This window comes from Hemicordylus capensis, chromosome 4 (assembly GCF_027244095.1).
Source record: "Hemicordylus capensis ecotype Gifberg chromosome 4, rHemCap1.1.pri, whole genome shotgun sequence".
Lineage (NCBI taxonomy): Eukaryota > Metazoa > Chordata > Lepidosauria > Squamata > Cordylidae > Hemicordylus > Hemicordylus capensis.
The window spans coordinates 165682214-165705921 of NC_069660.1; the positions used below are offsets into that span (position 1 = coordinate 165682214).

At 42.1% G+C, this 23708-nt stretch overlaps 2 protein-coding genes and 1 long non-coding RNA gene across 6 annotated transcripts in view; 2 read left to right on the plus strand and 1 right to left on the minus strand.

Annotated features, from left to right (window-relative positions):
• The window catches only part of LOC128323966 (mitotic-spindle organizing protein 2A-like), a 21919-nt gene extending 11715 nt beyond the window's left edge, over positions 1–10204 (plus strand). The window contains exons 3-4 of one of the 2 annotated variants that reach the window (XM_053247989.1): positions 2406–2594; positions 9865–10204. In XM_053247989.1, the coding sequence (XP_053103964.1) occupies positions 2406–2594; positions 9865–10007 (332 nt within the window). In that variant the 3' untranslated portion in view covers positions 10008–10204. The remainder of the gene's footprint in view (positions 1–2405; positions 2595–9864) is intronic. The other variant, XM_053247990.1, reaches the window with a different exon arrangement.
• LOC128323967 (uncharacterized) overlaps positions 1–22965 on the minus strand; it is a 27135-nt gene extending 4170 nt beyond the window's left edge. The window contains exons 1-2 of the long non-coding RNA XR_008306554.1: positions 22704–22965; positions 864–1014 (exon numbers count right to left, since the gene is read on the minus strand). This is a non-coding gene — a long non-coding RNA (uncharacterized LOC128323967). The remainder of the gene's footprint in view (positions 1–863; positions 1015–22703) is intronic.
• The window catches only part of HMGCS2 (3-hydroxy-3-methylglutaryl-CoA synthase 2), a 28341-nt gene continuing 26239 nt past the window's right edge, over positions 21607–23708 (plus strand). For 2 of the 3 annotated variants that reach the window (XM_053247981.1, XM_053247983.1), the window contains exon 1: positions 21607–21760. In XM_053247981.1, the coding sequence (XP_053103956.1) occupies positions 21657–21760 (104 nt within the window). In that variant the 5' untranslated portion in view covers positions 21607–21656. Of the gene's footprint in view, positions 21761–23208; positions 23299–23708 lie in introns of those variants that run through there. The other variant, XM_053247982.1, reaches the window with a different exon arrangement.

Genomic DNA, 23708 nt, shown 5'->3' on the forward strand with positions numbered 1-23708 from the left:
ATGTCCAGAAGGCATTGGTCTAACCGCATCATAAACACCATCAGCACTCTGAGAGATCCTCAGCTCTTCCTCAGTAGCATGTTGAGTACCATCCAACCTGAGGGGCCCATCATCCAGCACTCCATCGACAATCAATCTATTTTGTCTATCCATGTGGTTTTCTTGGTAAAATACAGGAGTGGTTTACCATTGCCTTCTCCCACACAGTGTGAAATGATGCCTTTGTCGTTGTCACTGAAGTGATCGCCTGCCTCCAGCACCTTCCTGTATCGCTGCTGCCCAATATAGGTGCCTGCTTGCTTTAGCTGGGCAGCTGGGATGACCTTCACGCTTTGGGTGACCCTACTGGGAGTATATGTCCTGGTGTACTTCGCTCATCCCTCCCAGGAACACCGCCCCCCCCCCCGCCATGATGAGGCAGCATAGCAGGACTTGGGGGAGGCTTAGTCACTACCCATTCAAACACCATCAGTATATATGGGAACTTAGGATATGTTACACCAGTGTGCATCATTTTGCATTTATACATGAAGTGTCATTTCCCATTTTATTGCCCATTCCCACAGTTAGAGAGCACCTTTGTGAGCTCTTGTGAGTAGCGATCTACTTGGGTTTTCACCTTTATGAGTCATTTGTTATTGTCTGCATACTTGGTTACCTTTCAGTCAGTTAACTTATTAACACATTATATATTGGCTTCTCTGGTCAGAGGTTGTAATAAAGATGATTCTGATTGTTCTATATCATCAGCCCCAAAACAGATCTTTGGGGACCCTGCTGCGTACATCCCTTTATCATGAAAACCTACTCTTACCCTCTATTTTGTCTTCTTTGACCAGTTAACCCTGAAGAAGAGTTTTTACCTGAAATGCGTTGGGATCTTTAATAAACTTCTACTGCACCATTCCTATTTCCTTCCTTCCCATTTGTTGGTGTGATGCTTTGCCTTTCCGTGTGCTTCTACCAATTTCGAAGGGTCAGATGTTAGGCTGAAAGACTTGTCATTTCTTTATCCTTTAAAAAAAATTAAGATGACATTATATTGGCTATTTTCCAGTCCTCTGTAAAGGCAGCTGATTTTCTGTTGTTTAAGAACTCTCAGGCATATATCATCTGGGCCCATGGGTAGTATATACTTATGTGACCATTTGAGACTCATTTCCTTTTCCTGGCAATCATGTGACCACAGTTAGGTGCTGCTGAATGTTTATATTACGTATACAATATTATTAATGGGTAGTTCTCGATTATTTTATTTATTTATTGCATTTTGTATCCCGCTCTTCCTCCAAGGAGTACATGGTTATTTTTAGCATTAAGATTAGCATTAAGAGATGCTGAAGTAAAGCAATTCCGTACACAATTCTTAGGTACAGAATAGTTTGTTGTTTTATATAATGCAGAGATGGGACTGGCATGAAGCTGCAAACTTCTGTCAGCTGGTCATAAGTAGCATAACCATAAACTTCCATCAGCTGACACAAGTAGCATAAAAAGCTTCAAGCAAGTCCTTAACTTGGGCAATAAACCTCTCCTTGTATTCATATTATATAATTATTCAAAGGTCATGTATGAGCATTTAGTGAAAGAAAAGGTAGTAGGATTACCCCTGCTTTTCCAGGGACACTCAAAATATTACACTTCAGTCTGTACTTTTGTGAAACAGCAGGGACTAACACTTTTATGTGCACTTTTTAGTTTAGGCTTTCTAGGGCTGTTGTGAATAGGGACTGGCTTTGAGGCCTTATCCTCTGAATGGCAGCTGTAGTAGCAGTTCACTACTTCACTACTCAACAAAGTAATGTACCACAGGACTATGCTTCCTGCCATAGCCAGCCTACTTCGTACAGTGTGGCAGTACAGTCAAAGGGTGACATTTCCCTTGCCTCAAAATCTCTGAGCTGCTTTCTCTCTTCTCTCCCACCAATGTGCCTCTCTGCAGTTGGATTATAGCAAATATTGCTTAATGTACTGGCTATGCTACTGTCAGTTAACATCTTTGTTAGAGGTATTTCAAATTTACAGAAACTCGTGTATAATGTATATATTTACAAAAATTGAGTTAATGTCATGCATTGCATATGGAATTGCAAGTAGATAGTTGAAGAACTCGGGAGATCAGAGTAGATTTGATAAACAGCTATACACATACTGTTTTCCTCCTGTAGTTCATCAACCTGAGTGTCTGTTTTATTTTAATAGTCTCTCAGTTTAGGATTTTCCTACTACTTGTGAATTGTTCAGGGAAAGAGAATGGGTGCCATCATGATTACTATGCAAGCAGAGCATTCAAGTTATGTAACTTTATACACAAATCTTTGAATATTTTATGATTCTCAAGTTTGTTTCTGTGTCTATCGCCATGTGGTGTTTCTAATTTGTTTCTATGTCTCTCTTTGAATTAGAGCCCCCATTTGTCTCTGCCAAGACCAGTAAAATCCCTGCACCACTCTCATTTTCCTCTGCCCTTCGACCTCCAAGAATAAGAGTCACTAAGGCTGTGGTCTACAGTCCTGCTGCAGCTTGCTCGCCTATCTCTCAAGGTCCCCCTGGCTCTTTCCAGTTTTCTTGCTGCCTGTTCTCTCCTTTTGCAGGTTGTGTGTGTTAGTTATCTACTGGGTTTTAGTGCAGTCTTCTGTGATGATAAAAAGAATCTCCTTTTTAAAAGTAGTTCTCTTGTCTCCAGATCCTAAACATGCTTACTTGGCAGGAAGCACTATTGATTTCAGCAGGATTTGCCTCCAAGTAAGTGTGCTTAAGACTGCAACTTTAAACTAATAAAATCTGATTGCTATGCAAACAGTGTTCATTCCAATTTTAATGACTTCTGTGGAATGAGCTTTCTTCAAGAATTTATTACTATTGCTTCAATGTAGTACAGCAGAATTAAGGATTGCAGATCCATCCGACTGACATTCGCCACAGTGCTGCAACAACAGGAGTCCCACAAAGAAGTTGGAAACTAGCTGCACTTCTTCATTCTTCTGAAGCCGAGAAGTAATGGTGGTGGGGAGGCAGATTTTGCTGTTTTCTCCTTTTTCCTGAAGGACTGTTCACTTGCAGGAATATGTCCCTTTTGGTCATGCAGCTCTTATGCACATGCAGGAATATGTCCCTGAGAACAGCCCTGCTGGATCAGGCCCAAGGCCAATCTAGTCCAGCATCCTGTTTCACACGGTGGCCCACCAGATGCCACTAGCAAACCCACAGGCAGGAGCTGCAGGAATGCCCTCTTTCCTGCTGTTACTCCCCTGCAACTAGTATTCAGAGGCATCCTGTCTCTGAGGGTGGTGGTGGTCTGTAGCCCTCAGACTAATAGCGGTTGATAGACCTCTCCTCCATGAAGTTATCCAAACCCCTCTTAAAGCCATCCAAACTAGTAGCCAACACCACATCTTGTGGCAGAGAATTCCACACGTTGATTATGCATTGTGTGAAAAAGTACTTCCGTTGGTTGGACCTAAATTTCTTGGCAATCAATTTCATGGGATGACCCTGGTTCTAATGTTATGTGTGAGAGAGAAATTTATCTCTATCCACTTTCTCTACATCTTGCATTATTTTATATCCCTCTATCATGTTTCCCCACATGAATAGTCCCTTAGAAGGGAGGAGAGAGCAGCAAAACCTGCCCCCCCCACCGCATTGTTTCCGAGCTTCCAAAGAAGTGCAACTAGTTTTCACCCTTTTTGTGCCCTCACAGGGCTTCTTCCATCATGGTAGTGCTGTGGGGAATGTCAACTGCTATATTTTATTTAGTGCATATCTAAATGCACCATCTTGGCAGGACTGCAAGCTGTAGAAGTAATGGCTAAATATTTGCTGTGTTTTCTGAAGGGTGCATGTTAGTCCATAGCAACAACAAGATAGTCTCTATGACTTTAGTGACCAACAAGAAATGGCATGCAGGAATTTAGCTCTCGATCTCTAATTTGGACTGTGCCGCTCATACTGATCCTGCTACTTTGTCTGGATTAAGTATGATCTGGTTCAGTACCTGACAGTTGCACAATCATCCATCTAGAAGTGACCTAAAGCATATGAAAATGCCTCCCAAAGAGCCCAATTTACCCAAGACATTAGTCTGTAAGTTGCCACAGTGCACTCCGTACTTCCTTTTTCTGAGGTGTTTTGTGCTGAGTTTGGATGACTTTGTACTAAAATATTCAAACTGTATAACCTGTTTGTATAGACACCGACCACATTCAGATGATCTTTGTAACCATAGTTTGAAGGATTCTTGAGTACTATCCTTGTGTATTCCCTCCTCTACTTTTCTCCTCTTGCACACTGAGCTTTATTCAATATTCTGCTGAAATAACACTTTGCTGTGAAATCTGAACTAGCAAACTAGATCAAGCAATGGTTTGGAGCTGGGATTCTCAATTTTGGGTCCCCAGATGTTATTGGACTTCAACTCCCATAATCCCCAACCAAAGGCCACTGGGGCTGGGGATTTTGGGAGCTGAAGTCCAATAACATCTGGAGACCCAACGTTGAGAATCCCTGGTTTGGAGAATCATCTGAATGTTACTGCTGCGTTCAGCTCCTCAGCTTTCAGAATTCTAACCCTTGGACTGAAATGTTCTATCTGTGTTCTTTGTGATGCCTGAATGGAATGTTCTTGAAGAGTTTGAAAAAATCCTTCATGAGAGGCTTTGTGGGAGTATGTAAACTTAAAGCTGTATATCTGAAGCCTGAGCATCGCATACTTTAAAAAACAATCAGATATTAGCTTGCCTTCAAGCTGCCATATGTGTACAGAAGAGAGATTCCTTCTTCTGCCCTATCTTCTCCCATCCCCTTGTTGTCCCAGCAGTTTATCTGCTCCTTGCATGTTTCTTTGCAATACTCCTCATGCACAAGGAAACATGGCAGCTGGGAGTGCGGTGACAGCAGGCATTGCAGTAGCCTTAGGGAGCAGCCAGTGTGTGGGAGAGGTACTCTTTCACGGGTCTGGTGCCGAACTGGTCCAGACAAGGTCTGAACCAGTTCATCGCCATGGGGAGAGTCAGCAAGAATTATTTATTTTTAAAAGGAGAGCACGTCCTTACCTTCTCTCCACCAGTGCATGCAGTATCCTGCCATGGCCGTGCTTGTCCCAAGTTTCCATGTGCATATGACATCTGCACATGCACAGGCTCCATTTGCAAGGTCAGCATCATCGTGCTTGTCCGAACCGGTTTGGCACCGAAGCAGTACACAAACCTCAGTTCGTACACATCCCTGTTATCAGTGTTCCTTCTAAGGCATGTGCACATGCCCACGCTCACATCTTGATGTCCTCTCAGTTAACTTTAAATCCTGCTCAGGTTGAATCAGGAAGGTCCCACTCTGAATGCATGTGCGCACGCACTGCCTTGATACTGCCACCCAGAATAAAATTAATTCCACACACAAGATGAAGAAAATTAGAGAGAACACTGCCTATTATGTTGTACATTTTGGTAAGATGTCTGGCAGCTTTATGCATGTGTAGGAGAACAGTGATGAGGGACTTGAGATTCAATCACTGACTGGTTTCTGTGGTCATGGAGCACTTAGAGTGGAGTCTTAGAGACTGAGAAAAAAGGCTCAGAGGAACAACAGAGCCCTTTTAAACGTAACCTAAAAATAATAGATTCCCATTGTGTTGGAGTAGTAGCCACCTTAAGTAGTGCAGCGGGAAAATGCTTGACTAACAAGCAGAAGGTTGCCAGTTCGAATCCCTGCTGGTATGTTTCCCAGACTATGGGAAACACCTATACTGAGCAGCAGCAATATAGGAAGATGCTGAAAGGCATCATCTCAGACTGCGTGGGAGGAGGCAATGGTAAACTCCTCCTGTATTCTACCAAAGAAAACCACATGACTCTGTGGTCAACAGGAGTCGACACCGGTTAGACGGCACACTTTACCTTACCTTTAATTTTTGATAAATGCCTTTAGCCTTTGGGTAGGTGAAGGGCCAGATTGATGTTTTCAGGAACAGGTTTTAACAAGTTTATGAAATTACACAAGAGACTAGAATACCTTCAGAATATACATTTGGATCTTAGGTGGCTGTCTTATACTGAATCGGACCATTGGTCCATCTAGCTCCGTATTGTCTACATGAACTGGCAGCCGCTTCTCCAAGGTTTCAAGCAGGAGTCAGGATTGAACCTGGGGCTTCTCTGTGCAAAGCAGATGCTCTGCCACTGAGCTATGGCCCCAACCCCAAAGGTGGCATACATGGGTCTCCTATCCAGGCACTGAGCACATCAAGACCTGCTTTGCTTCAGCAAGGTGGTTGTATCATGTGTATCATCATGCTCAAAGGCCACACTCAGTCTCGAGAAATACATTACAGTATAGCACCTCCAGATATACTCAGGTTTGACAAAGTCACCAAGAAAGCTCTAGTTGTAGGTATCAAAGATGCATTGCATCTGCCTCGCTCTGGAAGCTAGAAGGCTTAGTTCTCCCTCCTACTTTCTGCCCTTCAGTAGTAACTGCACTGCTGCCAGCACTGATAAGTAGTAATTTGGCAGTGCCTCTAGATGCAATAGCTAGAGAGGCTGTTCTTGCAAGTAGCCAAACCCAGGCTTAGGAGGCAAGCCTGGCTGCCCACAAGAACCACTGGGATCCACACAGATCCCAGCAGTCCCACAGCACCAAACCCAGCCTGTCACTTAGCCGAGGTTAAGGCCACAAATGTGCCCTTAACCAGCTGCCGGGATCGTGTGTCAGTGCAAGAGAGCCTGCCCTCCCCCCCCCCCCGTGCATTGCACTAGGCACACAGTGCATTGTGCGATACCTGCAGGACAAGACACATTGTCCCAACTCTCCAGAGATGGATTGTGTGGGAGCGCGAATGGCAGTCCCAGCAACATTCTCTCAGTCGTCGAAGTGGAGGGAGAGTTGAATCAAGCAAAGCCTCGCCTCCGTCTGCCCAGTCATGTGGACAACCTCAGAGTGTTATTGCTTTTAGGACTTCATTCACGAGTGCTAGGCTATCAACAGGTTAAAGATTTTTTAGCTGACTTTTTTTCTTAATGAAGTAATTGGATAATTCAAATACATTTGCATATTAACTTCTGTGGGTACATTTTGAGGACATTTATAAATTCTTTTGATAAATCTTCATTAATTATGGGAAGGGTATTGCAAAAAATTGGGTCCAATATGGGGTATAGGGACCCCAAAATATTGACAAGCTGCTACTACATAACAAAACTTATTTATATACCACCTTATATGTTTATCTCTAGGCAGTGTATTCAATTTTACACAAAAATATAAAACAGAGTGGAAACTATTTCAGAGTAAAAACAACTTCATGGAGATAAACAATTAGTTTAAAATTCAGTTAAGCCTGAGAAAACACGTGTGTCTGGGGGATCTTTCTAAAATAAAAGCAATTAGATGGAGGTACTCTAATTTTGATAGAGAGCATATTTCAAAGCCCCAGGGCAGAACCTGAAACACACCAAACAAGCCGGGGCCAACTGTAACCAGACCTCTTCAGATAATCTTAATAGGCGACAGGGTTCATGACCAAGAATTAACTAGGTACTTGTGATGAAAACCTCTTATAAAAGAGCTCCTAAATGGGGAGTTCAACATTCTTATAACAGAAACCTATCTTTTTAGAAATAGTTGAAATTTCTCTGTGGTACTAGCCTAGCAGGCATAGAAAGGCAAGTGTGAGTAGACTCCAGGCACTGAATTATAACCAGTATTTAGGAAATCTCAAGTTTGTGGCATTGTAAAAGTTGAAAAGGAGAAATATTACAAAGATCAGTGCAACCTTCTTACTACTTGGCTCATAACGTTATTGAACCCGGAGGTACTCATGGTTCCAAAAAAGGCCTTTCTTACCCCATCCTAAAGAGGACTGCTAATACATGCCTCTTAGGACCACCATCAGCTCATGTTGGTATGCCACACAATCTTTCACCTGGACTCTCTAAGCCAGGCTCAGCTTAGGCCACCCAGCTGTTTTCAGACTACAACTCCAAAAAGTGGCCAGTTGCCAGGTATTATGGGAGTTGTAGGACAACATCTGCAGGAGGGCTGAAGTTGAGCAGCCCTGCTTTAAGCCAAGAAGAAACTACTTTTTGAAGAATGGAAAGCTCAGTCTTTTTGTGGGCTTGAAATCTCCTTTGAACATTAGTGGACAGAAAGTTAAGATTGATTGACAAACTGTCTCAATGAATAGAGAATTTTCCCAGTCATAGAACAGCCCTTTTTTTTTCTAATACAAGAACTGTGGATCCACACCTGACTCCCTGTGTGAGACAAGATTCCCCTACAAGAAGGTGAATATTCAAAGGGTATGCACACAACTGGAAGTAGTTGTTAGGGGTGGGGAGGCTACGCTACACTTACCTTCCCCTCACCCCAGACAATCTCCAAACAGTGGTGGGAAGTGAGGACCATACTCCACATGATCTGTGCTGCTGCATGCAGCATGGATCTCCAGAGACCAGGGTGATGCGTCCCGGCCTCCACATATCCATCAATACACTGTGCAATGAGCATGGTACATTGGGGGATACCCCCATGTGACAGGTTCTCTGGGTGCCAGCCTGTGTCCGCTCAGGCTTCAAGCAGTCCAAAAGGCAGGTTAGGCTCTGCAGCAGTGCCGGGATCCACGCTACACACGAGTGCTGCAGATGAGCAGCCTAGCCCAGGCCGGGCTGCCCTAGCCAGGATTAAGCTGTTTGTGAGAACAGTCTTGTAACTAAGCCACCTAAATGTTCCCGTGGCTGCCCCAGTGACCAGCTCAAACTGGTTGCCATTTTTCCCCTTTCAAGAATGCTCCAAGAAATGATCCTGTATCACACAGTTGGGTCATTATCTGGTTGTTCTAGGGAGGAGAAAGTTGTGACCAGTGTGAGCCAACTGTCAAGTACTGCTGAAGCTGCCACTACCCACAGAGGTGCAGTGGAAAAACTAAAAAAATGTTTTTTAAAAAAACCCCATACACATACCACTTGCCCCAAAATCAATTCTAAAGTTATCAGCGGTGAGGAGGTGAGTGCTTAAACACAAGACTGGAACACAAGGCGAGTGCTTAAACACAAGACTGTAAAAAAAGGAGGTGCGATAGGGCAGGGGGGAACCCATACACACCACTTGCCCCAATATCAATTCTAAAGTTGTCAGTGATGAGGAGATGAGTACTTAAACACAAGACTGGAATGCGCGTGCATACACAATCACACAACCAAAAGACGTAGCTAATAATGGCAGGAACAATTTGGGATGTGTCCATTAGTTCAAAGGAAATAGCATATATATCTAGCCAAGCAAATGGGCTATTTTCAAAGAGATTAGGCATCAGATATGGTTGTATTAGTTGTATTAGTTTTTTTTAAAAGTAGTTTCCTTCACAGGTATAGCCTCTGAAGTGTGAGGATTCACACCAAGTCATTCTAGAAATTCTAAGTTATTGCTGGAAAGCAGCAATATTTTCCTTTTTAAAAAGTACTTAATTTCCCCCTTAATCTTCATTCTTGTTAGGAATAACCATACAGACATTGACAGGCTTCTGATTCATTCTCATTACTTGGAAGTGTATATGCTTTCACTCAAAGATTGGTTATGCCACATGGGTACCCTTGATTCAACAAGTATGGCTGGGGATAACAGCCTGGAGTAAAGGTTGGTGGATAAAGCAAACATAGGGCACTTTTGCTGGTGTGACCTACTACTGGAATGTGTCTTAATGCACTACTACTCTTAAATATTGACATCTTGCACCTCTTAGCTGTCCTGGAGGTTTGTTTAAATTTGCATCAAGTAGGTGAAATTTCAACCTATTTTTAACACTTGAGCAGTTCTAGCAATGTATAGTTTGGTTAAAAAAAGTTCTGAACTTAGCATTTGTCCTTCCAGGGAGAACCAGAACTAGTTCTGCCACAACTGGAAATCAAGCTCTGCCAGATCACAGCAATCGGGAAGGATCTGTCCAACGAGTCCCTCGACAGCCAAGTGCCAGCAGACTGCAGAAGACTGGGTGTCCTGGGAAAAGTACATAGAAGTTTGAAAATAGAACAGTAAGATTTGTAGTTTGAAACCAGTGAAAGAGAAACATAGAGAATACAACTGTTCATGACTGATCTGTAACGTTCCAAAATGTTATGCAGCTCAAATCAAGAAAGCAAGTGCCATTAATAGGATGAAAGTTGATTGCATCATAATATTCAAACACACTAATAAAGGAGATTCTAATGAACCCATCATGGTTAATTTGTGTCTCTAATTTAAAATGTCTGGTTGTGACCTGTACCAACAACTAGACTGCCAAAGGCTGTCCTTGCATTTCTAGTATTAATGCTACATGTTTTCTGCTGTTGATACATGACCCTCTTATTTCCTTGGTTTCCATTGTGAGGAGTTTGACATTAAGAAAACTACACATACCCCTGTTATCTAGCATACAGCTCAGTCTTGTGCATTTTTGTTAAGTCTCACTGAATTCAGTCAGGCTTACTCCCAAGTAAGTGTGCATATGACTTTAGTCTTAGTACTCTGGAACCCTTTTCATTCATTTATATTCCACCTTTACTCACAGAGTTCAAGGTGGTGTATATATATAAGTATATATATAAGAGCCAGCGTGGTGTAGTGGTTAGAGTGCTGGACTAGGACCGGGGAGACCCGAGTTCAAATCCCCATTCGGCCATAAAACTAGCTGGGTGACTCTGGGCCAGTCATTTCTCTCTCAGCCTAACCTACTTCACAGGGTTGTTGTGAAAGAGAAACTCAAGTATGTAGTACACCGCTCTGGGCTCCTTGGAGGAAACATCTAAAACATCAAGTAAAATCAACCATCTGCTGTATATGGACGATCTGAAGTTGTATGGAAAGTCCCAGTCAGAAATTGAATCACTGCTAAGCACTGTCCCGATATTCAGTAGCGATATAGCTATGGAGTTTGGACTAGACAAGTGTGCTGCATTAATAATGAAAAGAGGAAAAATAACAAAAACAGAAGGAACAGAACTACCCAATGGAAGCAAGATCAAGAACCTGGAAGAGAAAGAACATTACAAATACTTGGGCAATCTCCAGGCTGATAACATCGCACACACTGAAGTTAAAAGAAAAATTGGAAGTGAATACATCAGGAGAGTTAGAAAAATTCTAAAGTCCAAACTCAATGGCGGGAACACCATACAAGCCATAAACCCCTGGGCTATACCTGTTATCAGATACACTGCAGGAATAATAGACTGGACCCAGGCAGAGCTAGAGACACTAGATCGTAAGACCAGGAAAATCATGACCATCAATCATGCTCTGCACCCCCGCAGTGATGTCGATAGGCTATACCTCCCTCGCAGCTCAGGTGGAAGAGGAATGCTGCAAGTCCATCAAACAGTAGAGGAGGAGAAAAGAGGCCTTGAAGAAAATATAATGGACAGTGAAGAAGATGCACTTAAAATGGTCAAGAACGAGAAACTATTCAACACCAATGAAACAAAGCAGGCCTATAAGAAATAACATGTCAAGAAGCGAGCAGAAAAATAGAAAAATAAGCCCCTGCATGGTCAATATTTGCACAATATAAGTGGAAAATCAGACATCACCAAGACCTGGCAATGGCTTAAGAATGGCAACTTGAAGAAAGAAACAAACAGAGGGTTTAATACTGGCTGCACAAGAACAAGCACTAAGAACAAATGCAATAAGAGCAAAAGTCGAAAAATCCACAACAAACAGCAAGTGCCGCCTTTGTAAAGAAGCAGATGAAACAGTGGACCACCTAATCAGCTGTTGTAAAAAGATCGCACAGACTGACTACAAACAAAGGCATGACAAGATAGCAGGGATGATACACTGGAACATCTTCAAAAAATACAAGCTACCTGTAGCCAAGAATTGGTGGGACCATAAAATTGAAAAAGTTGAAGAAAATGAAGATGTAAAAATATTATGGGACTTCCGACTACAAACAGACAAACATCTGCCGCACAATACACCAGATATAACTGTAGTCGAGAAGAAAGAAAAACAAGTCAAAATAATCGACATAGCAATACCAGGGGATAGCAGAATAGAAGAAAAAGAAATAGAAAAAATCACCAAATACAAAGATCTACAAATTGAAATTGAAAGGCTGTGGCAGAAAAAGACCCAAATAATCCCAGTGGTAATTGGCGCCCTGGGTGCAGTTCCAAAAGACCTTGAAGAGCACCTCAACACCATAGGGGCCACAGAAATCACCATCAGCCAATTACAAAAAGCAGCTTTACTGGGAACAGCCTATATTCTGCGACGATATCTATAACAATTGACAATAAAATTCTGGCATCCCAGGTCGTTGGGAAGGACTCGATGTCTGGATAAAACAAACCAGTCAATAACACCTGTCTGACTGTGTAAACAAGAAATAATAATATGCATATCTTAAATGAGCCTATTTTAAATAAAAATTGAGCGAATGAATAGATACCATTATTGGACAAACTGCCTTAAACCTGCTGGAAGACAGCTTCTGAGATTTGTATTCTTTGACTTGGGTATCCAGAGTACTGACTGACATACTAAGGAAGATTACTCATGGTAGCTCAATTAAAATGTAAAAGGACAAGCTAAGAAATTCCTCAGTATGCAAATGGACCAGTTCTAGTGTTCACTTAGAATAGGGGTTCCCAACCTGTGGTACTCCAGATGTTACAATAAATTGTAGCTGGTGGTGATGAGAGATGTAGTCGTGCATGTGATTTTTCTTGCCCAGGATTTTACATATGACTCCATCTTGTTAGTTTTGGTCCAATATTCAAGCCTGTTCATACTGAATCTTGATTCTGGCTTCTAAGGTGTTCGCTATACCACCAGGCTTTGTGTAATCTATAAATTTGATAAGCATCCTCTCTACTTCCTCCTCCAAGTCATTTATGAAAATGTTGAATGGTGCAGGACCCAGGACAGAATATGAAGCGAGATCAGATTATGAAGCTATGCCTTCACAAGGCAGTCAACTAATCTAGCTGGGGTGTCATCTAGCAGCTTGAACTATGACCAGCAATGTTCTCTTAACAATTGCCTGTCTCACTGCAGCTTGTGGGTAATAACCCTATCCTACTTAATAACTCCCAGTTCTGTTTCTAATACCTTGGGCTGTTTTTGTTTCCTCAGCAGTTTCAGCTGTATTTATCTGCTGCCTTGACCTCTCCCCTGCATTTCCTCTGTGGCCTTTCACCTAAATTGAAATGCAAACTTACCAATACACCACACATTCTGAGAAAGGAAGACAGAGGCAACTCTTACTCTGATCTTCAGGTCTAAGAAATTCCCCCGCCTACCTTGGTATTTTGAGATTTATATTCATGCAAAGCTACTTCTAAAAATATATGCTAGAAGTATGAAATGAAGGAGGCTTCACACTGCCATCGCTGCATGGGCTTACATTTGCATTGAGTTATTTTGTCTGTTGAGCTAACCATTCTTTTGTCTCTCCACTGTTTGCATCCCTGAAAATGTACTGCTAATTTGTAAAGTCCTACCAAATACACAGAGAATGTTTGATACTGAAGTTGGACTTCTGCGGCTTCAGTCGTCTCTGCTTTGTAAGTGGTAACATGCATCAATTCTTGTTGTGTAGTCTGAAGCAGCTCTGGGCTCCTAAACTGTATCCATATACTTGGGGTAGTATGGTTAGAGGGAGTCTTCTTTATGTGAACCGCCCTGAGACCTTGGGTTAGGGCGGTATAAAAATGTGCTAAATAATAAATAAATAAATGTGTAGTAATACAAAAGCAGTTGAACTGAAAGCAGTCAAATTAATTCCTCTGTTACAAATTATGTGCCGCAAGGACTCATCACTCTTTTCCCTAGTTCTAAATTGTGGAAGTAAGAGATACCTTAGAAGTCTTTGTTTTAATTTAATCTTACTGGTGTCTTGGATCACACAGCTAATGGACTCCCTCAGTGATCTTTTAAAAGTTGAGGAATACCTTGGAATCATTTTAGTACAATAACAGATAGGCTAAATGAGGCACATATGAACAGGCCGCATATGATCTGATCAGGCCGCATATGGTCTGATGGGTGCTTTCCAGACTAGACCCTACAACGGAGTCAGGACGTATCTCGGAAGTGTGCTTCCACTTCCTGTGTTGTGACACCGCAGTCCCTACACGGACAGCAGGGTGCCGCTCACATTTCCAATGTCTTGTTGCGAATTTAATCGCTGTGATATGGAGCAAGGGCGTCATATATCCGGCGTAGAAAAGTTGCTGTTTTTTCGGGTTGTTAGTTGCTGCGAGACTGCTCCCCCTGCTGTTTATGTTCCGAATGCGACTCGCCTGAACGGAGGCATTTTGCTGCTGTTCCAGCAGCTAGTCTGGAAAGCGCCATGGTCTAACTCAATATAAGGCAGCTTCATATACCGAAGCTGCCTTTATACTAAGTCAGACCATTGGTCCATCTAGCTCAGTATTGTCTACACTGATCGATAATGGTATAGATATTAAACAGGAATAGAGAATTGTGTCCTTCAGTATTCCACAGCAAAACTCCCATGGGCTATGGAGACAGTCTTCCAATATCACTTTTTCAACCAAGCCAGACAGGAAAGAACAGAACCGATGTAAAGTGTGGTTCCCAATCTGAGTCAACATAATCCAATGATCAGTTCTGCCAAATCAAATGCCATTGAGAAGTCTATAGAATTAACAGGGTCACAGTTCCCCTTCTTTTTTCAAATGTAGATTGTTTGCCAGGCCTGTCAAAATGGTTTCCTTTTTATCCCCACTCACTGCCCCAAGGTTTTATAAATAGAACTATTTTTTCAGCAGCTTGGAGTTTGCTCCAAACCATTTTTCTGGTTTGAACTGGTGCTCTCCTCTCTCATTTTGCTTTTGTCAAAATAGGCAGCGCCATACACATGTATGTTTCCCCCTTTGGGGCAGAGAGATTTAGATCAGAAACACAGTGCAAGGGGAGGAAGGTTAAAACCCTTTCCCAAATGTCATTCCTTGATACTTTTTGCACCTTCTCATATGGCTTTTTGAATTGAACTTTTTTTTAAAAAGGGAAATCCAGTCATAGCTTTGTAAGAATAGTTTCTTGTCATGTGAGTCCCTCAAAAATAGAATTAAGTTACCAATTCCAATACAGCATATTTTTGTGCCATGTAACAATTCATAGCCTCTGGAATCGGGAGGTATATAAATATAACAAATAAATACATTAAATCAGAAGAGATCAAAAGTACAGCCGCATTTGCCTGAGCTCTTGACGTAATTAAGGAAAACAAATGAATTAGAGACAAAAATAGATCATATAACCTAAAACTGGATTAAGACTATCTCTCCTTTCCTCTAATCTTCATTTTTTGGCTGTTGTTGCACTGAAAGGTGGGTTATTTACGTTTGTGTGGCTGTTTTTACTGGAGACCGGAAGAGTTTCTGCTCGGCTTTGTTTTGCTTTGTCTCCGTTTCAAGCCTCAGCAATTTTGGGAGTTCTAGATAACTGCTGCTTCTCCGGCTGCATTAGAGAATCGTTTGCAGCAACGAGCAAATGTTTTTCTTCTTTGGGAGATAAACTGCTAATATCGCCTAAATATTTCTCCTTGGAAATGGTTCTAACTAGGGCGACAAGCCGTACTCTGGGCATTCCCCCAGTTCCTAGAATAGAGTTTTTACGGAGACAGAAAAAGAATAAACAGGCTTCTATTATTGACTTTTTTCCGCTTATAAAGCCTTCTGACTGTTGCAAAGCCTACAGAAGAGACTGAGATTGTCTCTGAGATTATCTCTGACAATGATAGATCACTTGGTCCCTTTTGCTTGTGTTTTGAGGATACTCAGGACCCTCAAAATATGTGTCTTAATCTGGCTCAGGAGATTGCCTATGCTGATACTGCAAACTCTGGGTCATTATTGCCTGATCCAGGGAGTAATGACAAAAATGTAAATGGTCAAACTTCTCCTGTTTCTGTTGGTGGAGACTCTACGTGTGAGGTACAAGCCCAGTGGTTTCTTTCTACTATTGAAATTTTGATTAAACAGCAGGAGCAAATCAACAAACTTGCTTCCGCTTGGTCTGTAGAAATCCCTCTTATTAAAGCTTTCTTGGAGGAATGCAAGAACCTTCTGAGCACTCCTACTGAAGTAGCCCTACAACTTTCTACTATTAAAAGGGATGACTCAGCAAATGATAATTCCCCATCATCTAACTCCCAACTCATTTTTGACTGCTTCACATCCGGCTAAGATGAAACCAGCACACCCTGTCACACAATTATCTAAGAAGAAGAAAAAGAGCTCAATGAAGAAGAAAAAGAGCACAATGAAGAAGAAAAGTAAAAACATGAAGTCTCCTACCTTGTCAAAACAGAGAGCAAAGATGAATTTTAATAGACTGTTCAAGATTCTAGAGGCACAGCAAAAACCTCAAAGTGACAAAAAAGTTAAAGCCGGGAACTGTATGAAGGAGAGGAAGCCCTCTATGATGAATGTAATAACTCCTCACCCAGAACAAAACTCTGAGGCGGGTACTCATTTTGAGGGGTCACTTGAGAAACTTGAAGTTCTAACCCAGAATACAAGCACTGATGATAAATCTCAGGAGCTTCCCCCTTCAAGGATGCTGCCTCCATTACTGGAATCATCAAACTTTAAAGACTCAGGAGACAGAAATCTATGTCACTTGCAGTTGATTCCCCACAAAGTAGCTTTTGTTAATTTTCCTAAGCCTAGAGGGCTCTTACATCAGGGAGATTGTAAGGTGCATCTTATTCAGTTAATGAGAACATTTAATCTAACTTTTCTTACTTCTCAAGATATTCTTGATATTCAATGTTTGTTTTATAACTATCAAACTGCTCGTGCTATAGTAACCTTTTCTTCTAAGGCAATGGCTTTTAAATTGCTAAGCTATAAATATGTATTCCAGGGTTATAATATACGAGTTACCAGAGTTTTTCATGATCAATACATAAGGCATATTAGACAATCTCAAACTCAATTACCGGAGGTTGTTGTTAAGCACCTCGATGGCTTCCTACCAGAAGAGAAAGCACTGATTTTGAGTTTTGGGAATTTACCGGTTAATGAGCAAAATGAAATTATAGCTAAATTAATTTATTTAAAAGATGTTCTGGTTCATAGAAGCCTGGATTATGGAAATGTGCCTGGAGGACTTCAGCCTCCTGAGAAATTTCCTACTGTCATTAAAAAAATTGCGATATTACCTTTGTCAGATAATGTAATAGAAGTACCCTTTTCAGAAGTCCCAAAGGATTTTCAACTACCATTAACTCAAATTGATAAAGTTGGTAGTTTGAATATGTTCAATAGGATGGATGACCATGCATCCGGGGATGCTCTAATGGATACACAATGACATCCTAAAAAACAATGTAAAATAGAGCTTCTAACGTGGAATGTGGCAGGCTGGTTTTCCTCTGTATCAGACCCTTCATTCAGGGAATTCCTTACTTACTATGATATCATCTTATTACAAGAGACTTGGTCCCCAGTAGATCTAACATTTAATGGATTTCAATCGTATACCCTTAAAGCGGTGTCAGGGGCCGGACAAGGCAGGTGTAAAGATGGCCTGTGTGTTCTGGTGGCCACCTCGTTGCGAGCATCTTTGAGACTACTCTCCTCATTTAATCAATACGTTATGGCTGTCCTGATTCAATTTAGTTGGCTTAAATTGCTGATTATTAATATTTACCTTCCACCACAAAAAAAGAAATCGCAAATTGGAGCAATATGGTCTGAGCTGGAAAATTATATTGCAGACCTTCTTCTGTCCTTTGCTGATGCTTTTGTGCTGATTGGTGGGGATTTAAATGCGAGGATAGGTCCAGATGATCCTACTTTATATGCACAACAGAAGGTTTTTCCCAATAGTTTGGAGAATGATGGGCTTCCTTTTAGCACTTACATAGCAATAGCACTTACATTTATACAGTAATCCCTCGACCTACGAACTACTCAACTTACGTTGTTTTCGAGTTACGAGCGACAAAAAGACCGGAAGTAGTTGCTTACCGGAAGTAGTTGCTTACTCGACCTACGCATGTTTAGATGCGGCTTCCTCGAATTACGAGTCCTTTGAGACTTCCGTGGTGCGCTCCTCGACTTACGAAAATTTCAACCTCCGAACGTGCATTTGGAATGGATTATTTACGTAAGTCGAGGGACCACTGTATACCGCTCTATAGCCGAAGCTCTCTAAGCGGTTTACAATGATTTAGCATATTGCCCCCAACATTCTGGGTACTCATTTTACCGACCTCGGAAGGATGGAAGGCTGAGTCAACCTTGAGCCCCTGGTCAGGATCGAACTTGTAACCTTCTGGTTACAGGGCGGCAGTTTTACCACTGCGGGGCTCATTTTACCCATCTCTCAAGGGACAAAAGTTCTAATTATGCAGGTTTGTGCTTGAGCTGCGTGACCATTAACCTTAATTTTGCCATACTGAATGGATCATGCCCCAAAGATTACCCCACCGAGTTTACTTACCTTGCAGGTACTAAGATGAGTGTAATTGACTATTTTATTATCTCTAAGAATCTTCTGCCTTATGTGGAAAGCCTAGAGGTCACCCCTAGGTTCAACAGCGATCACTTCCCACTTTTATTCAATTATTATATTAATGCTATGGTGGCTCACATTAACAACCCAGACTTTCACCCTCCTAAACTAGCAGGGAGACATGTATCTAGCCTGCTTTACGCAGATAACGCTGTTATTCTTTCTAGGACACCGGTTGGTCTAAGAAAAGCGCTGAGGGCACTGAGCTTATATTGTAAAAAGGATGGATTGGTGATTAACTTGCAGAAAACCAAAATTATGGCCTTCGCTAGGAGACCTAAGACACATGTATGGAGAATTGAGGGACACCCAATTGAACAAGTGACATTCTTTAAGTATTTGGGAGTAATCTTTTAGGCTAGTGGCGCCAGAAAAGCGCATGGGAACTACATTGCCTCTAATGCGCAGAAAAGTTCGTTGGCCATCTTTCAATATCTTAGGACAAAAGGAGGCCACTACCTACCTGCAGCCCTTAAACTGTTTAAAGCTAAGCCATTAGGCCAACTTCTCTATGGAGCACAGCTGGGCCTTTTTCCAAACATGGAAACTTGTTTAAATTCTTAAGAACTGCACTTGGCCTTCCAAGATTTGCATCTAATGCTGCTATCTGCCTGGAGACAGGTATGATTAAGGTTGAGGCCAATGTTTGGTTGACTATTTTAGGTTATTGGCTTAGACTAGTTTATCATCCAGCTGGATTAGCCCCTTTAGTTTTACAAGACAATCATCGATTTAGATGGATTCAGACTATTGAGGCTAAAATAACTACACTGGGCCTTTCCTCCTTATTCCTATGTAATGTGGGATATGATCAAGCAAAATCGTTAATTAAACAGCGAATTTTGGATTGTGAGAGACAAACTGATCTTGGTAAGGTCTCAAGATTCTATATCACAGAAGAACGTAGATATTTATTTTCCCCAATGAATTATCTGACACGGCTCGAAATCCCTAAGTACAGAGCAGCTTTTACCTTAGCTTGTTGTCATAGTCTACCCTCAGCGGTTCTTGAGGGTCGTTATAAGGGGATCCCCTTTTCAGAGAGGCTTTGCCCTTGCGGTTTGGAGCAGATTGAAACCATCAAACATGTTTTATTATTTTGCTTATTTTATAAGGATATCCGTGAAGCATTTATTACACCATTATTAGGTAAATTTCCAGGTCGTCAGAGCCACTTTTATTGTTCTTTGCTACTGACAGACTCTGAGCTTACAGTTACAAATATTGTTGCTAGATACTGTGCTGCTGCTATTAGTACTCGTCGGCGATTGGTTAATAAGGAATTACTGCTGTCTTAACTTTTTCAATTTTAGATATAAATGTATTTTAAGCTCTTTTAATCTTTTACTTAATGTACTGTTTATATTGTACTGGTCTGTGTCCGTAACAATAAAGTGACTGACTGACTGCAGCGCCATACACATGTATGTTTCCCCCTTTGGGGAAGAGAGATTTAGATCAGAAACACAGTGCAAGGGGAGGAAGGTTAAAACCCTTTCCCAAATGTCATTCCTTGATACTTTTTGCACCTTCTCATATGGCTTTTTGAATTGAACTTTTTTTTTTTTAAAGGGAAATCCAGTCATAGCTTTGTAAGAATAGTTTCTTGTCATGTGAGTCCCTCAAAAATAGAATTAAGTTACCGATTCCAATACAGCATATTTTTGTGCCATGTAACAATTCACAGCCTCTGGAATCGGGAGGTATATAAATATAACAAATAAATACATTAAATCAGAAGAGATCAAAAGAGTCAGATGACAGTATATTCAATGTTGAACTTCCAAGAATCTAAAGGAGATGAGTCTTTATATTTGAGATGATCCAGCTGCCTCAGAAGACACCAGTTAGCCACTGGCAGAGACAGAGGTCATTCACACAATCAAAAATTCATTCTACCCAGGTTTGGGAGCTGTGTGAGCTCCCAATTCTCGGTTGTGTGGAAGCAAGGGAGGAGGAAAAGCTACCCAGGTTTCCCTCTTAACTTGGTTCCACACAACCTAAAATTGGGAGCACACACAGCTTCCAAACCTGGGTAGAACACAGTTTTTGATTGTGTGAATGTCCTCAATGTGTAGATAAACTACAAATTGCTCAAGAAGAAGGGAAAGAGTGGCCACCATGCAACAGGTCAAGGGAGCCACTAAATAACTCATAGGATTATATTCTAGACTATAATACAGGAACGGAATAATATAATACAAGATAACATTCCACATTCACATATCCATTAATTCATGATCTCTCTAACCTCTTTTCCTGTGAAGGCAAAGGCAAAGAACATAACTCTGCAAGGTCACTTGGTACCTTTGGCTTCTCCATGTTCCAAAACTAGCTCTTCACCAAACCAAGATGCTAGGAAGCAAGAGGAGGTTGGATATCCTTCCCCACTGTGGATGACACCACCTGCCCTAACCCTGCTGCAGCCTTCTTCACCCCTGATTCCCCTGACCTGCTGGGGACAGCTCAGGCAGTGCTTGGGAACTGTGTAGATTGCAAGGATCAGATAAACTGAAACAGCCAGACCCACTCAGTTCTTCCTGGCAGTAGGCACAACGCAATGCTACTTCTGTGTAAAAGCCCACTGCTTCTTGGATACTTCCCTTCCTGTTTGACGCATGCTATTTAAGGGAACTCATTCACTTTTTTTTTTTTGGACAGTTTCTAGGTATTAAGAGGCTGATAATTAACTAGCAGTTGTCCCCACTGCTGCTCTGTGGGGGCCCAAAGCATAAACCCAGCTCCAGTACTGTCCAATTTGGGGCATTACAATATAGGTATGAAAAACAGGGGTAACTCTTTTTTAACGACAACAGGGTTCCAACAGGAGGGGTGAAATGGGAGGGCTCATTGCTTAGACATCTCCAGGTTCTTTAAAGTAAAGAAACTCTATTACTGAAGGCTGATGCTGCAAAAAAGGTGCTGAAGCCTTGTCAGATTTGTCAATACGCTATGGCTTTAGTTGGGCAATAGTGGAGTACATAGCATTGGCTCGCTTGATGACAGCAGGGAGGGACTTAGCTGGGCTCTGCAGTGGGGGCCCGGGGAATCTCTTTAAAAGTCAGTGGGCCTGGGAAACGAAATTGCTCTCCAGCCTAGCTTGACTACCCAACCAGCCTGTGAAAATGTTCCGGCTTTTCGCCCACACCAGGTGTTGCTTGCAGGTGAAATGGGCACTGCAGAGGCCACTTCGGCCAGTTCCTTTTCCAGCAGTAGTGCAACAGAGCAGGTAAGTCAAGCAAGGGATGGGGACAACATAGGACAACCATGACAATTTCAGTCTGTGTAACCAGCACTTTTCATAGAAGCTTCTGTATGTGTGTCTAGAAACTGACTAGAGAATTATGCTTTGACCATGATGAATACTGGAGTCACAGATTCACAAAGGCCAACAAGACTGCCTCATATATACTTTAAAATGAAAATCATGCCCTAGTTTGATTAGCACTGGGAAGCAATTTATTCCAGGGCTGGGCAGGAGCAATACAGTTCGTGCCTTGAAACAGGAACATAGGAAGCTGCCATATACTGAGTCAGACCATTGGTCCATCTAGCTCAGTATTGTCTGCACAGACTGGCAGCAGCTTCTCCAAGGTTGCAGGCAGGAATCTCTCTCAGCCCTATCTTGGAGATGCCAGGGAGGGAACTGGGAACCTTCTGCTCTTCCCAGAGCTGCTCTATCCCCTAAGGGGAATATCTTACATGGAAATACCACACAAGAAGGATATCACATGTGTTTATTTCCAAAGGATTCAGTTTTGTTCTCCCCCACCTTCAGCCCCATTTTGTCCCCCAGCCCCAGTTTATTCTCCCTCAGCGGGCGGCCTGGCCACCACTTTTCCTCTGCGGCTGATCGCCCAGCCTGGCTGCCCCGTTCTCGAGCTGCCACACATGGGAGTAGCGATGGGTACATTTAGGAGAATTATTTATGGAGATAATAAGATGGTGGTTCCACGTCTCTAAAGGCCTCCCAATCTAAACACACAAGGTCAACATCAGCACAACCACTGGAGTGATGCTGTGCTGGGGTGGATTAGGGACACTTGCTCTCCCCCTGCTATACCCCACTTTAAAAGCTGCATCTTTGCCCAGTTAGCAAGTATTAGCAAAGATAATGTTTTTCCTCCCCAAAGGAATGCACATGAAAATATCCAAATACCAAATCCACTTACTTCTTTTTCTTTTTCTTTTTGCAAATTCTGCAAATAGGAGGCAAATCCCTGCAATTCGTTCTCGGGGATCCTTCCAGCAGAATTTATGTAGTTTTAGCTTTTCTCCTTTATTTTTTATTTCATATTCCTACAAAGTTATTCCAAAAAACTGCATCCAATAATGGGTCTTAGAACAGGATTCTAACTGAAGTGGGAAATATTGATGAAGTGGAGCCATGAGCAGAGGAATCCAAATGCATATGAATTGTTTGGGGTCTTTGTTAAGAGACAACAATACAAATTTTGCTTGAAAAATAATGCATATGCCCTTTGGACCTGATCCTCAGCCCTGTCCAGTAATGTTGACCTTGCAGTGATGTAATCAAAGACCTCTGTATTAAACATTAACCTCCTGATAACATTCTGTGAGATTTATACACAGGAAGACCTTGGTTTAAGGTTAGGATATGGAATAGAAAGGAGGCCAATGAAGAGATGGGAGACTGTAGCACCCACTGTTTATCAGAAGGCACCTAATCCTATGCGGCAACAAACAAAGCTGACGAGTTTATCAGTGATTGGCTATCAGTTTTACCAATGTTGGCCACCCAGAGATGTAAGTTTGGGCAGGGTATAAATCTCATAGATAGATAGATAGATAGATAGATAGATAGATAGATAGATAGATAGATAGATAGATAGATAGACTGTTTGCAGGTTCAGAGGCAATATGCCTCTGAATACCAGTTGCAAGAAAGCAACATCAGGAGATGCAGGGCGGCTATGGCTTCATTCCCTGCTGCACTGGATGGGTACAGACTGCAGCTCACCCAGGATGCCGACATCTATTTTTGAGAGACTGAGACTGAGAGAGAGAGAGAGAGAGTTTCATCACCTCTGTCATTGCATAACCTTGGCCAAGTCACACGACCTGGGCTGGGAGGCAGGTAAGCTGGGGGGAAGGCAGAAGCTTCCCTGCCTTCCCCCACAGATGAGGAGAGACTGCCTGTGCTCCTGCCGCGCCAT